This window comes from Sceloporus undulatus, chromosome 5 (assembly GCF_019175285.1).
Source record: "Sceloporus undulatus isolate JIND9_A2432 ecotype Alabama chromosome 5, SceUnd_v1.1, whole genome shotgun sequence".
Classification (NCBI taxonomy): Eukaryota; Metazoa; Chordata; class Lepidosauria; order Squamata; family Phrynosomatidae; genus Sceloporus; species Sceloporus undulatus.
Window position 1 is genome coordinate 11,871,818 of NC_056526.1, and position 17,020 is coordinate 11,888,837.

Consider the following 17,020-nt stretch of genomic DNA (forward strand, 5'->3'; position numbering starts at 1 on the left):
AGAACCAGCTTGGTGTACAAAGAGGTGCTGAAAAGACCTTGGCCCAACCAAGAAGAGAATGGCCTAAAGCCATGTAACTTACATGCTGTTTCACATATTCATCCTGATGTTGACCCACTTGGCACATCATTTCTCAAGTTTCTTTAAATAGTCCCAAAAAGTTTCGGCTCCTTGGTAGCTGAAATCCTGCCTTGCTGCTGCTTTCACATTCTGAATATTGAACTAGGACTCTGGAGACCAGAATTCAAATTACCACTCGACTGTAGAAACCCACTAGTGACCCTAGGCAAGTCCCACTCTCTCAGCCTCAGAGGAAGACAATGGTATCCCCCCTGTGAATGAATCTTGCCAAGAAAACCCCATGATAGAGTTGCCTTAGAGTTGCCGCAAGTCAAAAATGACTCGAAAGCACACAACAAAATATTTGTAGGGGTGGGAGAAGTGAAGTATAATAAAGAGGGGGGAAAAGCCATGGCAAGTTCCTCCATCATGTTTTCATGAAGGAAACCTACATTCATGTAATAGTGGGGTGGGTGAGCCATCCCACCAATGAATATCAACAATGTGAAACCCACATCTGCCAATGTTCTTGCTTCTTGTCCATGTGTGCAATGAGGAATGCACAGTGACTTTTTCTGCAGTCCCAGTGAAATAAGTGATGCATTGAAGGCATGAATGGTTATGCACCATGAATAGTTATAACCAACAAGATTCAGCTACATGGCTTGAACCCTGTTGGTTAGTTCCAGCTGGCATAGACACACTGAATCATCCAGCCGGAAGATCCTATTGATTAAATGGCTCTGCTCTAGTTGGGACTAACAATATGAACTAGGCCCATATAAAATGGTTACATTTGTGGAGCTCTACTTATGCAACCGTGAATTGAACTGCACAACAGCCAAAAAAGTAAAACCTCATGTGTAAGGGAAAACAGTTAGAAAACAGTGGGACACCAATGGGATTCTGGCTACAGTCATAATACTGGCTGCAAACCTTCAAAGAGCTGCTCTTACCATAAATATTCTAGCATCTGTTAAGTTTGCGCTCAGGGATGCTAGGCTGTTAAGTTAGCTCTGAAGTATTAAAAATACATTCTGCTTTCAGAAAACTTGGTTCTGCTGAAGGCAGAATCTTTTTTGAAATCACCCAATTCATATATGTACTATATTAAGAGACCATTATGTCTGTTCAAACCTCTGCTAATAAGTTAGAATTTGTGGAAGTATTCCAATCCCACTGTCTCCTTTTCCCATTTTATCTTGAAATTCTGGAGGTCTACTTTATGCTTTGGAGGAAAAGCAGCCATACCTCTGGCACAGCCACCAGCAACAACAGTAACTTGGGAGAGAATTCCTCTTGCATATATTTGGATAGGAAATGCAGGCTCAGAGCCAGTTCACATGATGTTTGTAGTCTCTCATTGTGTTGACTCACTGCCTGCTCCTTTGGGGCTCAGAGCTTGGAAAGTTACTTTTAACAAGTAACTTGTTCAGATTACAGTGCAGAGGTAGTCACCATATGGCCCCCCAGATACTGTGGGACCGCAAGCACCATTAGCCCTAGCCAGCACAAACACTGTGAGGAATGCTGGGAGTCGCAATATTGAGAGGGATGAATGATACACACCCACAAGTTACAGTGCTTAGCAAAGTGAGCCACAGGAGGGGCAAATTGAGGAGACAGCCTCGCAATAAGAATTCTGCCCTGCCAATGAAATTTTCCTTCACTCGCTCTATTTCTAGCATTGTCAGCGCTCTCTGACAGAGAAGATTAAATATCTCACAGAACTACAAATCCCAGGATTCCATAGCACTGAAAGGTTAAAATGGTGCCAAACTGGATTGTTTCTGCAGTGTGGATGGAGGCTATGATTCTATGTCCCTGTCAAAATGTTTCTAAAATGTTGTTGAAATGCTCACCACACTAACCTATAAAGTAATTGCAGATATTACTCATTGTACCCATACAGTAGTATAACAGAAATTTCAGGAAACTTAGATTTCTAGGACTGGCAGAGCAATAGAATGGGCAAGAGGACCTAGTAATTGAAAATCCATAAGTTTATTTCCAGTTGTCGACAAAGGAAAACATTGAACTCAGTGGAATTCAAGTTCCAAAAAGCTGAGGCCCCGAACAAGACAAAATGGCTCTTTTTATATTATTCAAAACAAAGAAGCTTCTTCAATACACCTGATTGGCTAATTACAATTTAAACATACAGAATTCTTACAATCAGAACAGAAATACATGCATACATTAAAACTGCATCATCACTCCTTACCCTCTCCTTTAGGAATTCAGTGGAATTCATCCTAACCTTGCTTCTGAATGTTCTTATCTCAGTAGTTTATGTTATGTCTTTTTACTGGTGCCAGCTTCCATCTAGGTCAAGATGCACTAGTTATTCCTTTGCTCTAGTTACCCCTAAACTCCAAGCCTTTATTTCAAAAAACATCTCTCTGGCTGACAAAGGTGACTCCATCTTTCTATAGTTTTTTATTTCAAAAAGGAATTTCCACCACAGTAGCTTTGTTTCCATTCATTACATAATATGTAGACTAGTTGCATATAATTACCTCACTTGTAACTGATTGTGAAAGTTAATATGGGAGAAAAATTTGAAAGATGGATTAAGTCTATATATAACCAACAAAGGGCATCCCTACTTATAAATGAGGAAATATCTAGGAATTTCAAGATCAGAAGAGGAACGAGGCAGGGATGTCCCCTCTCTCCTTTATTATTCATATTGGTTCTAGAAATATTGGCAAACAAAATAAGAGAAGAAGATAAAATTAGAGGGATTAAGATCCGCAACACAGAGTGTAAGCTAAAAAATTTTGCGGATGACATTGTGGTTTTTCTAGATGAACCATTTAACGGAATCAAATATTTGATACAAACTATAGAGGAATTTGGTGTATTAGCTGGATTTAGAATAAATTCTGAAAAAACAACAATTCTTACTAAAAATCTCACAAAAGATGAGGACAAGATACTTAAAATAATATCAGGATACTCGATTGAAACCAGAATCAAATACTTGGGAATCTACTTTACAAAAAGAAACATAGAACTCTTTCAAAATAATTACAGTGGTACCCCGGGATACGAATGCGCCGCCTTACGAAATTTCCGGGTTACGAAAAAAATCCATTTAAAAAAACTGTTCCGGGTTACGAAGGTTTTTTCGGGTAACGAAAACATTTTTGGTGCTTTTCGGCGCTATTTCACACGAAATCGCGGCTTTTCCCCATTAGCGCCTATGGGTTTTTCGGCTTGCGAAGTATTTCGGGTTACGAAAGCGGCGGCAGAACGAATTAATTTCGTAACCCGGGGTACCACTGTACATAAAAACATGGAACGAAATAAAAAAAGATTTAATTATTTGGAGCAAATATAATCTATCCTTCCTTGGAAGAATCGCAGCAATAAAAATGAATATTTTGCCAAGGATATTATATTTATTTTGTAATATTCCAGTTATAATAAATGAAAAATACTTCAATTCGTGGCAAAAAGATCTGTCCAGATTTATATGGCAAGGCAAAAAAGCAAGAATAAAATGGAAATTACTTACAGAAGATAAAATCAAAGGGGGTTGTAATCTACCAAATTTTAAGCTCTATTATTACGCAGCATGCCTTAATTGGCTAGAAGAATGGTTCAAATTAAGGGATGAAAGTTTATTAGATTTGGAATGTGCCAATTTAAATATGGGAATTCATGCGTATATGTGGTACACAAAACCCAAAGAAAACAGTATCTTTAATCATCATATGCTGAGAAAATCTTTACTTAAAGTTTGGTATAAAGTGAAAAATCAATTTTACAGTCACATTCCTCAATGGGTTTCCATACAAGAGGCATACTACAAAAGAACCAAATGTGAGAATCAACAATGGGTAAGATATGGAGATTTAATCAATAAAACCACAGAAAGGAAACTTATCATGAAAAAGATAGAAGAAATCAATATAAATGGAGAAATGCAGGATTGGTTTTTATACAACCAATTAAAAAGCCGCTTTAAAAAAGACAATGAAACAGTTGGTTTGACAACTGATAGTAACGAAATTGACAAAATAATGACTGATAAACAAGGTAAACACATTTCTAAATATTACAAACTATTGAAGGGAAGAGATTTAGAAAATGAATTGATTAAACATAATATGATAAGATGGGCACAGGAAACTAAAAAAATAATTAAAATAGAAGAATGGGGAAAATCGTGGAAAGGGACCAACAAATTTACTTTATGCCAAAACTATAAAGAGAATTACCTGAAAATGTTTTATAGGTGGTACTTAACTCCCCAAAAAATCCATCAAATTTACAAATCAGGTAACATCAATTGTTGGAAATGTGGAAGACCAGAAGGGAATTTTTACCACATGTGGTGGCTGTGTACCAAAGCAAGAGATTACTGGCAAATGATCCATAAATTTATAGAAGGCATTCTTAAGATAAACATACCCTTTGAAGCAAATTTGTTCTTGTTGAACATGACCCATAATATTAGAAATGTAAAGGCAAACAGGATTATATTATATATGGTCACCACAGCAAGAATAGCATATGCACAGTATTGGAAAGCATCAAATAATCCATCAATTGAGGAATGGTTGAGCAAATTATATGAAGCCAGAAATATGGATATATTATCTGCATTATTAAAAGGAAAATCTGAAGAAAATGTGAAAAAGGAATGGAGTGTTTTAGAATTGATTGAGGGGAATGAGTTATTGGATAATTTAAGTAAATAAGGTTGATTTAAGGGGGGATTTTTTTTTTTTTTAGGAAGCACAATGTGAAAATGATAGAACGAGTTATAGACCAGGAATAAATAAATAGCTTGTAATGTGCGGTATTAGCCAAATGTAAAGGAAGTAATAACTAGAAGGTGTATAATATGAGAGACCTAATGTAAATATGTGTTTATGTCTTTGTTTTTGTATGTTAAATGTTGGATTTATATTAGGTTATGGGAAAATTCTTTATCTCTTTTAAGTTGTACTATTCTATTCTAAATAAAAATTTATACAGTAATTGATGACTTGCTCTGTCTGGGCAGCCTTGCTTGAAACAACTTACAGACACAGATCAAGCCTCCATCCTCACCTGTATGGGAAACTGATGCTTATATTCCTTCCTTGTGGGAAGATATCCCAAGTATGTTGCTTCTCCATATGATATGGGTCCAGGCTGTGTGAAAGACATTATTTCCCAATATAAACCTGCTAAAGACTTGCTTTTTCTCCATCATCATCACAGGTACATTTGGTGAGTTCACACCAGAGGCCCTTCTCTGTGGTGGGTCCCAGGCTATGGAATCTCCCTCCATGGGAGACTAGATTGGCTCTTTCTCTACTTTTTTTCTGATGTCGGGTGAAGACCTCCCCTCCCAGCCTTTGATTATTAAATAGTCGCTGCAAAAAGTCTTTTAACTGGATACACTTTATTTTTATCATTATTATGCTTCAACTGCCTTTCAAACATTTTTAAAAATTGATGTATTTAGTATGATTGCTTTTGTGCTATTCATAGTTTTAACTGTACGTATTTTGAATTAAGTTATACGGTGAGCCACCTCAGGTCCCATATGGGGAGAACAGTGGGAAGAAAATACATCTTGGATAATTAGGATTAACCCCATGAGGTGTTTGCTCCATTCCAGAGATAAGCTAAGCTTCGAAATCCACAAGCTATGAAACTGTGGCTTTCCATCCAGCCCCTCCCCAAGATGTAAAATCTTGGATAGATTTTCCAGCACAGACATTGATTACCTGAAGACATTGGCATTGGCAAGCTGACACTTGATGGATCTAAGCATGCAGCCAGAAAAGATACCTTGAAGGTCACTAAGCATCCCTGGCTGCATTTTGGCTGGATATTCTTGACACTGAACTGTCGTGTTGTTCCTCATCCTCAGGCATTGGTACTGTGTCTTTCAATGTTGCATGTGGGTAGACCTTATTCATTTGTGTACTTTATTTAGAACACATCTTTATTTAGTACACATTTTCATTTGAGAAGTGGTGCTGGAGAAGTGTTGAGGATACAGTGGATGGCCAAAAAGACAACAAATGGGTCCTAGAACAGATCAAACCAAAACTCTCCCTGGAAGCCTAGATGATGAAATTGAGGCTATCATATTTTGGCCACATCATGAGAAGGCATGATTCACTCAAAAAGATGAAAATGCTAAGAAAGGTGAAGGGCAATAGAAAGAGAGGAAAACCACACATCAGATGGATAGACTCAGTTAGGGAGGCCACAAACATGAATCCACAAGACATAAGCAGAGCACTGGAGAATAGGGGAGCTCTCTGAGATGCCTCATTCACAGGGTCACCATGAGTCGGAGCTGACTTGAAAGCAGTTAACAACAGCAACAACAAACTTTTAGAATATTTGTACTCTCCTCTTCAGCCAAAAGGGCTCCCAGGGCAGCTTACAAATCATTAATTTGGCAGGTCCCTGCCCTCAGCCTTGCAATCTGCATAAGACATGACATAGAAGAAAACAGGAATTGTGATGGTGGGGATTAAATCCTGCAGATGCTGTCTATTCTTCTCTCCTTCAGAGGCCAGAGCAATGGCAGCTGGAACATGGAGTGAGCTCTCTACATTCACTGGGATTAGGGGCTCAGGACCCCTTCGAAAGTGGAAAAAACAAATAAAAACCACTGTTTGTTTCTTTTTAACTGAGAAAACACCTCCCTAGGAATCTGTAGATCCTTCAGTTCAACTCTGTGGTCAATATCAGTTGGAGGTTGACCACAGAATCACACTGGAGGACCTACAAGTGCCTAGGGAAGTGTTTTCTCTAGATCATCCACAGTCAACCTTCAGCAGAGCCACACTGGAGGATCTTGATATTCCTAGAGAGAACATATCAATTAAATCCACAAATCATCAAATGCACAAAAGTCAAAGCTGCAAAAGTGGAGGGCCAACTGTATGCATTCAGGTGGTATATTCTATCCACAAGTTTTTCACGCATCCCTTTGGCCTCACTTTTGGCCTCACTTAGAAACCTGGGAGTATGAGGTCTCTTCCAACTCAACTGATCACTCATTGTCTGTCCTGCTGATTTTGACTCAAACCTTCTATCTACTGCTGTACTTCAGTCCACTGCTTACTTATCCTCTCCTTCCTTCAGCCAGCTCCCAGCTCCTCCTCCCATTTAGTTTGACAGATGGCTTCCTTGGCTGTCTAGGACTAGTACAACACACAATTCTTCCTGCTCCTAGGTCCTGGGTAAGGTTTGCCTATGCCTAACTTAATTTTTCATTTCGTCTACAGTAGCTGTATAGAGCCAGCATGGTTTAGTGGTCCGAGTGTGGAACTATGACTCTAGAGACCAGGGTTCAAATCCCAGCTCAGCCACGTAAATCCACTGGATGACCTTAGGCAAAGTCACACACTCTCATTCTCAGAGGATGGCAATGCCAAACCCCATCTGAAGAAACTTGCCAAGAAAACCCCATGATAGCTTTGCCTTAAGGTTGTCATAAGCTGGAAACAACTTGAAGGTACACAACCACAAGAGCAACAAATAGCAGCTGTATCCTGTTGTCATTTTGTTCCTGACACTCTTACCCTGACCAGTTAGTACAACCATTCAGTGACCTAAGAATATAAGAAGAGTGCTAGTGCTGTTTTATCAGACTGAGGGCCAACAGGAGTGGGATATTATACCTATGCAACCAATAGTGGAATGACCAGAACTTGCAAGCACTGTAAGAGTTAGGAAATTTAACCAGTAATCCATGGATAATATATGTATCATGAAACATGCTGAAGACTGAAAATTATGGGCTGCGAGCTCTTTGGAGGCTGCTGGGAGCTTCTAATGTATCCTTTGATATTTATTTTTCTTCTTCTAGAAGGAGACGTGAAGGGATTAAAGAATGCCACCTGTTGCCTTCCTCTCTGCCCCCAGGATGCTATTACCACTAATTTGAAAGAGGATGGCAGTACTGCAATAGTAGAAAGACCCATTTGTGGGTGGACAGACTTTTCTCAGATCTACATGCCAACCCATAGAGAAGCTATTGTTTTGGTCTAGAATTCCCAGAATCCCTTAGGCAGTAAGCAGCAACCATGCTGCATGGGCAGAGTCACAGGATAATAGAGTCAGAAGAGGCCATCCAGTCAACCCCCCTGCCATGCAAGGATACAAAATCAAAGCACTCCCAAGAGATGGCCATCCAGCCTCTGTTTTAAAACCCCCAAAGGAGACTCTACCACCCTCCAAGGCAAGTGTATTCCACTGCTGAATAGCTCTTGTGTCAGGAAGTTCTTCCTAATGTTTAGGTGGAATCTCTTTTCCTGTAGTTTGAATCCACTGCTCCGTGTCCTTGGCTGCATCTGCACTGTAGCAATAATCCAGTTTGACACTACTTTAAACACCATGGCTAAATGCTATAGAATTTTGGGAATTGTAGTTTTGTGAGACATTTAGCCTCCTGTGTCAGAGAGCTCTGATGTCATAACGAACTACAAATCCCATGATTTCATAGGACGGAGCCGTTACAGTTAAAGCAGTGTCAAACTGGATTAGTTCAACAGTGCAGGTGCAGTCTCTGCCTCTGGAGCAGCAGAAAACAAACTTACTCCATCCTCAATGACATCCTTTCAAATAGTTAAACAGGGCCATCATATCGCCTCTTAACCTTCTCTTCCTCAGGCTAAATATACTCTGCCCCCTAAGCTGCTCCTCATAGGACCTTGCAATATAGCAATAGCATGCACATTTCCATACTGCTTATCAGTGAACTCATCACTCTCTAAGCAGGTTACAATCTGTAAGCCAACTGTCCTCAACAAGCTGGGAACTGATTTTACCGACCTACGAAAGGATGGAAGGCCGAGTCAACCTTGGAGCCCTGGCATCAAACTCACAACCTTGTGGCTGTCATACCGGCATTTAACCACTGCACCACCAGGGCTCTTTCCATAGGTTTCCAGACCTTTCACCTTTTTAGTCACCTTCCTCTAAACATACTCCAACTTGTCAATATTCCCCTTGAACTGTATTCAAGGTGAGGTCAGACCAAAGCAGAAGAGAGTGGCACTATTATTTCCCTTAATATAGACACTACATCTTTTGATGCAGCCTAGGATCATATTGGTTGTTGTTGTTGTTGTTGTTATTATTATTATTATTATTATTATTATTAGTGCATCACAGTGTCGACTCATTCTGGTTTAAGGATTCTGGAAGTTTTCTTCCAAGGTCTTCCTGGTTACTCTGGTCTTTGGTGTGAGCAAGAAGGAAGCATGCAAGAAATAGGATAAAGGGCAAGCTCTGTGGCTGCAGCTTAGCATGTTTCTGCTTGTCATCATTGTTTTCACCACCACAAGCACTGTGCTTGTGGTGGTGAAAACAGCCAATTCACAGAGTGTGTGTCAACCAAAAAGGAGGCACTAAGAAACAAGATAACAATACTTGCATGCTCTTTAGCCATGGAACATGCAAGTGGCTAAAGAGGTAGATGGCTGAAGTTCTTCTCCTGCTTGGATGTTAGAACGAGAGTAGAACTTTTGGAGGCCAATGTTTGCTTTATAATCAAGGCAAACACATATTGTCCGCTGAAGACTGGTATTTCTGGGCCAAGAAACAAAGTGGCGAGCATGATCACAATATTGATGGAAAAAGTGTGGGAGAGAACATTTAGGAGATAGGTAGCAGATGATGGCTGTCATTGTCTGCCACTCTCCCTTACATTGTAAGGGAAAAGATTACATTAGCAATAGCACACATGGTTTATTTTCTACAGCCCTTTTTTCCTTCTTGTTATTGTGGGGCAATCCAGAGATATTAGCTTCCACCTGCAGACTGCAAAACTACTTCTGAGTACCACCTCAGAAAGGGCTAAGCCCATGTTTTTTAAATGGATAGTTTGAGCTGGACAGAGATGATCCGGAATATAATTAAATTGTTTGGCATTGCCAGATGGGGAAAAAGAATGACTCACAATGGCCATTGCAAGAATGGTATGTGTCCTTCATCCTTTTGTAAAGGACACTTTGCAACAATCTAAATCAGAACTGTTAAATTTTATGATGATGCCGATTGTACATATTAAAACTGCTCAATCCAATGAAACCAATGCATGAAACCAATGATTTCATGCAGCTAGCCACCAAAGTTGTTGTGTCTGTAGAAGGAATCCACCAGGGAAATTATGCATGTTTGACCTTGTAATGCAGCCATCCTGCACCACTAGCTGACCTCGCATTTTGACTGTTTGTGCAAAATCATCATCACTGAAATTGCTCTTGGACATCACTTGGCCCCAAAGCTTAATTTCTCACAGATAGGCTCTTAAAAGCAGTCATCTTCCTTCCTCAGTTAAAGCCATGGCTGTCCCTACCATTAGGGCATCGCCTCAGATGGCTGTCCTGAATGCCATAAAAGGCAGTAAATTCTTAAGTCATTTTGCTTGATGTTACGGCACTTCCACAGAGAAGAAAGAAAAGCTGTTCTGAGGTTCCAAAATAATTTGGCCATGGTGGTGTACCATGTACCTTCGCTTGCAGGACCTCAGGCAGCAAAAACATCTTGGTCACATCCTGTTAGAATTTATAATCCAAGCCCATTCTCAGTACAGGGAACATTGTTTCAGTTTCTTCCATTCTTCAAACTTGTAAAATGCTATACTTTGGGGCTGACTTCCTAGCTGACCAATAGTGTAGAACATGGAAAGTACCCAGCCTGACTAGCTCTCTCCTGTATATATTTGGATGTCCTGAGAGATCACCTAGATTTCAGGGCTAAAGCATCAAACTGGGGAACCTAAAATCACCCGACAACACGTTGTTCTGTCTCCCTAAAAGCACATCTCTAACGTTCATTTCAGGGCACTGTTTATGTTTAGAAAAGGCAACTTTCACAAGGCATTAATTAGACCAGATGGTAGTGTAAAAGCTTAACAGGCAACGTATGTCTACCAAGAAAACAAACACCATCAAATTTCTACACAAGACCCAACATATATTTTCATAGGTGTGAGCAATTTGGGAAGGATGCTAATTTTGTTGTACAAGAAACATGTATGTGGGCAAAAAACCAAGACTACCTGCTATTTGTATCAACACACCTGGATGGCCAGAAGGACAGGCAAAGGTCTGATAAAGGGCTCGTGATGAATTATAGTTCACTGGAATGGTTGCTAACTGCTCTGTTTTGGCAACCTAGTTCTGGCCTTAAAAACTGAGACGGTCACCTAAGGCTGTCAGCTGAATCACACAAAGGAGATACCTCTTTGCAGCAGACTCTTATAGTTAGGGACAAGACATTTTATGTTCACAATCATATTTTATACATATACGTGATAATAACAGTAGTTGTACTCACTGTTTTTATGCTGCTTTTTAATATACATTCACTCCAAATCCACAGCTGGGCAAGTCCATTATTTGGAACAACCAAAGTGACTAATCTCTGACTCTGCAAATATAAAGACTGACATGCTTCTCCTTATTTCTGCTGTTTGTGCAGAACCTGCAGCATGAATCCAATTGTGAGTCTCAACTAAAGTAGAGCTATTAAGTCATCAGAATTTACATGTGTTGACCTACCATGTTCCCATTGATGCATTGAATCTACTCTAGTTGGGACAACCAATTCATTTTAGGGTCATGTGATTTGATTAAAACTAGGGACAGACCTAGACAACAAAGCAGGTTGGTCTTACAATTAGAGCACCTAGTAGAGGCTAAACACATTCATTCAGCAGTCTTCATCTTAAGACTGCCCACAACATCTAGCCCAAGTTTGTATCTTTTAACCCATGATAATTAGCGGAAGGAGGGAGAAGCAGGGTTAGCCTTGGTAAGTACTTGGATGGGAGACTAACAATGAATATCAGGCACTGTAGGCTCTATTTCAGAGGAAGGAACTGTCAAAAACACCTTGGAGTATTCTTTGCCTAAGAAAACGCTTGGAAATTCATAGGGTGACCATAAGTCAACAGTATCTTGAAGACACATGCACACGCACACACATGTTGGAATGAGATAGGCTTGGTTGGCTGGCCAGGACCCCAAGACTATAAGTTACTGGGAATAACATTTGTGCCACTCATCAAGGAGCTATCCTAGAGTGGTCACCAAAGTTCTAGGCTCTGCCTTCATGATGTCAGCAGCCTCAGTAGTGGCTTGTTGACATCTGTATCAACATGGTAAAGCAGCTCTGGGTTTCAGTCCAGAGTTTAAAGGAGCTCCCCAAAATTCAGAACCTTGGAAAGATCCTTAGAAGTTTGAATTTAAACCCAGAGTGGATTCATTGCCTCCTAACAGTCAAGCAACCAGTCAAGTTTAGGACTGGCCATACAAGACTGTGTGATTACTGAATTCTGTGCAATAAGAAATAACCATTTAGATAAAACTGGGTCATATCCTCTAGCTTGTGGGTGGCATAGTGGGTTGTGAATAGTGTTGTGGCCATTGCTCTTCATGACTCACCTGGCGCCTACACATTTCTGATTGATCCCATGGGGCCAAGGCCTGGTGATGCAGCTTCCATACATTATATTCTGAGCCACAGGTTGGAGGCTCCTTCCCCCTCAGCTCCCATCTAATCAGAATCTGCCCATTCCACTGTCTAACCCTCTATTTGCCCCATACATAAGCAGAATTCTTCTACAAAGCTGTAATTTTCCTACTTTTAATTTAAAAGCTGGTTCCAATTAAGCTGATGTTGATTTTTATAGATGTCATTTTACTGGATGCAAGCACATCCCATTGGGACTTTTAAGATAGAAGCATTGTGTTCAAGGAGACTTTAAATCAAGTGCTGTGCACTTAAAATAGGCTTCACATTCTTATTTTAAAACGAACCGTGTGGAATATCCGGAGCCTTAATGCAACAAAGCCAAACTACAAGTAATCAAAATAACTAAATATTCTTCCCTCAAGCCTTGACCAATGCCTTGTGGGTTTTTAAAAAAAGTTTATTAAGCTCTTTGGAGTGTACCGCTTGAACCCTGAATTAATTTCCCCTCCTCATATACAGTTAAAGGTTGAACACACAGCATATTCCTTAACAAAGGTATTGACTTGTTTTAAGCACTTATATTTCTTGCTGCTATGAAGTTGTGTTTAGCATGGTGTTTGCATATGTGCAAATACAGTTATAATACAGTACTGTAATTGTTTTTGGTTATATGGTAGATATCCCTATTCCTACATCAAAAATCGCTTTGTAATGTCTTCTCCTCTCAATTATGATTGAAAACCATTCATTTATTCATTAAATGTCTTTTCATTGCCTCCTGGATGCTGCACCCAATCTTCCATGGATACTGAACACAGGACAGGAAGAGTTATTTTATTTCAAGCAGCACTAAAACAGGAGTTGGGAATGTGTGCCCTTCTGGAAACCATCCCCTATGAGGAGTGACTTAGGGAGCTGGGGATGTTTAGCCTGGAGAAGGTTAAGAGGTGATATGATAGCCCTGTTTAAATATTTGAAGGTATGTTGTGTTGAGGATGGAGCAAGCTTGTTTTCTACTGCTCCAGAGATTAGGACATGGAGCAATGGATGCAAACTATAGGAAAAGAGTATCCACTTCAACCGTAAGAGGAACTTCTTGACAGTAAGAGCAGTGGAACATACTCCCTTGGAATGTAAACTGTTTCCACATTACTAAAATGAAAAAAAAAACTTCCAGTTATCCAGCTATTTCCTACCTTTTGATGTCACTTTGATAAACAAAAAGTAATTACTTAAAAATACCAAGATAACTTTGCAGACTTCATCCTATTGTTTGAGCTAATGATAAGGCAAATGGTAGGACAAAGTCTGCAAAACTATTTTTGTTGGCTCTCAGTAAGAAGCAGATCTCAGTTCCAACAGGCCTTAGGATGACTTCATTTCCCCAAATCCCTGACCACTGGCCATGCTAGCTGAGGGCTCTGGAAAGTCCAAAACACCTGGATGATCAAAGGTAGAGAACCACTGATCTAAGATGATGTGGGAGCTATCTGCCCCTTTCACTTAAGATCTAAATTTCAAAAGGAGAATAAAGTACAAACCAGTTACGACTGTCTGGGCTATGGAAACTATATTAAGTTCCCAAAAGATAACAAAATATTCTGTACTGATGGACTGCGAAGTACTAGTTATATCCCTGCATTTATTATATTAGGAAGCTTTAAAACAACAAGACATAACAATAAAAAACCCCAAACCACCCTTAAATCTCTTGAGAAATGTCAGGATTCAAAAATGCAGTACAAGGCCAAAGAAAGAAAAATACATATACCACAACCTAAAAGCCATTTTACGCATCCCATAACGCATTCCCAAAACAGCAAAACAGGGACTTTTAAATAAAGATAGTTTATTATGCAAATAGGAATGTGATTTTCATCATCCTCATTTACAATGGAATCTCTGAACTGGACAAATAATATATAATTTCTGTACCTAGATCCAGCAAAACATCTATTTACATTCAAGTTTATGTATTTTCTTCAAGTTCCATACTGGAGGCCATCAAAACATTTTGGCTGCGCTATGAGTGAAAGATGATGGACATCTAGAAGCATCTGAAAAGCTTTCCTGCAGCAGCTGGTCCCCAGTTGAAGAGGCAAGCCATTATTTAATGGGAAATTGTTTCTCCTCTTCCACTAGGCACCTGCAGCTGCGACAACTTTCTAAACATCTTTGGCTGTATATACATGTGTCTCCTTCCCATGTGCAGAACTGTGTGGGATTGCATCCATTATCAGTCATTTCTTAGATTTCCATTCTCTAATCTTTTATCAAAATCATCCACATGTGTCTGAAAAATGACTTATTTCTATATACCACAGTAATCCTTACCTTTCTAAGTACCATATTTAGCATCAGTTGTGGGTGGGTGGTCTCTATAACTATATATGAATATAAAGCCCTGATTTCATTTTTGACATGCAAGTGGGTTTCACTGACTCTGGACAGCAAGCTCTTATCACTGTTGTTACAAAAACATTTAATGGCAATATGTCTGAACCAGTTTTTTTTTTTTACCATAATGGTATTCAACAATTTAAAACAAAAAATGTACAATAGAAAAATATTCAATAGTTCACAAACATGAAAAAAAAATATTCTAGCATGCAGTTATTTCCAGATTGTCCAGTTCATGTCATATATTTGGCAATACTGGTGAAACCAGCTCTTCCTTGGTCAAGAAGGTGTGAGATGTATATTTTCAGTCATATTCCAGTTGCGTTACAAAGCCTTCTCTTCCCCGGCTCAGAATTAGCAACATTTGTCTCTTAACAGTATTTCCAAGTTTGATTTTATCCTATTTTATTCCTGGGAAATGCAGGGCAATATCCTGATGACTTTAGGTCTGAGGAATGTCTGTTATTTACAACTCTTTCTTCAGATAGATCTTTCATGTGCATAGGACTTGTTAGATGGTTCTATAGCTTTTATTCATAAGATGGATAATATTTACTGAATGTCTTAAGATATACCTGTCCTTGATACACAGTGTTGCTGATTAAGAAACAAATCAAAGCCTTGCTCTCCTACAATCCGAAGGGACTGTGACATACAATTAAAGACACTCTTTGTCTTCATGTTGTAATCTCTCTTGTACTTGTGGGCTGAGAGTTGGCAGTGGAAGGTTGAACTGGTGCCCCTTCTAATTCAGCTTCACGTATGAAGATTACTGCATCTCCACTTACATTTATTAGGCACTGTGCCTGCAACAACAAAGAAACTTCCTCTTATACACATGGTATTTCTTTTTAAAAAACAAAACACCAATGTTCTTATAATTCACACAGAACTTTAAATGTATGAAGTATAGTGCACCTGCGCCATACGTAGGCGCACTATATGCAGCTTTCAGCTTACACTGAAGCCGCGTGGCAAAAGAGAGGGCACAAAGATTTTTCTATCCCCTTACCATTATTTCTGTATTTTTGTAAATGTTCAGCCTTTAGGACACTTCTACTCTTACCCTTTTGGGGATTTTATTTTTTTGAACCCACATCTTTTTGAACATAGGAGTCCAAAACTGTACACAGTATTCAAAAAGTTTGTCTAGCAAAGTACAGTAAGTGCACACTCGCTTACTGCAAGAGACTTGGGACCACTGGTCTTAAGGAATCTTCCCCCTGCTTTTGTGCCTAACTGAGATGAGATGTATAGCTTTGTGTCAAATTTAAGTGGTTTTGTCTTTTTGCAGTGCAAAATAGTAGAGGTATAACCCTTAGGCATCTACCAGGTGCACAAATTTGACAAGCTAAACAACTGCAGTGTCACAGTGTGCTAAGGAATGGCTCACTTCCCAAGTGCACCTGTGTATCTATTTGGCAAATTCACAGAGGGAAGAGACTGTTCCTTTTGTTTTTAGAACACTCTCAAGTGATCAGTAGTCTGGTTCAGGAATGCTTTGCTTCTCAGAGCTTCTTATTAGTTGGGGCTTGATTAGCATGGAAAACTTCATTAGAATGCTAAAAATAACTGCTAATGTAGCATACTTCTCCCAGTCCAGATTCATTATGTACAAAACAAGCCATGTTCCTCCAAGCAGCATTTACCTGATTTTTATTTGGGTTCTCCATAAAAACACATTGTTTCATGATATATGATACAACGGCATTTCCTCCCAGGGCAGCCACATGAGCTCTGACCATTGCAAACACTTCAGCGATGAAAGCATGCAGAAAGCCACTCACACCTCCTTCCTGTAAATAAAAAAGAAGAAAAAGAAGAAGAAGAAAACACACCAAGAGATTTAGTGGTAAACTCACTATTCTTTAGTTTCAAAACTATTCTTTAAAAAATTAATTTATTGGTTTTGTACATTAGTAACTCATATCAAATTGCAACCAATGAAGAATAAAAATAACACATAACAAATAACATTAAAGCACTAAATTATGGAACTATTAATCACTTTGAGAGCACAGATTTTTGTTCTGAGTTTTTTATGGCTAACAAAGGACAAAAAAGAGCGGCCACAATGGGGGTGGGAGTCTTCCACAGTGCTGGAAAA

The 17,020-nt window shown here is 39.3% G+C and overlaps 1 protein-coding gene across 29 annotated transcripts in view; it reads right to left on the bottom strand.

The window, feature by feature from the left end:
- Positions 1–14,345: 14,345 nt before the first annotated feature.
- Positions 14,346–17,020, bottom strand: part of C2CD5 (C2 calcium dependent domain containing 5) — a 95,311-nt gene continuing 92,636 nt past the window's right edge. For 27 of the 29 annotated variants that reach the window (XM_042470434.1, XM_042470445.1, XM_042470432.1 and 24 more), the window contains 2 exons: positions 16,563–16,709; positions 14,346–15,719 (listed from right to left, as the gene is read on the bottom strand). In XM_042470434.1, the coding sequence (XP_042326368.1) occupies positions 15,591–15,719; positions 16,563–16,709 (276 nt within the window). In that variant the 3' untranslated portion in view covers positions 14,346–15,590. Of the gene's footprint in view, positions 15,720–16,562; positions 16,710–17,020 lie in introns of those variants that run through there. The other 2 variants (XM_042470442.1, XM_042470443.1) reach the window with 1 other exon arrangement.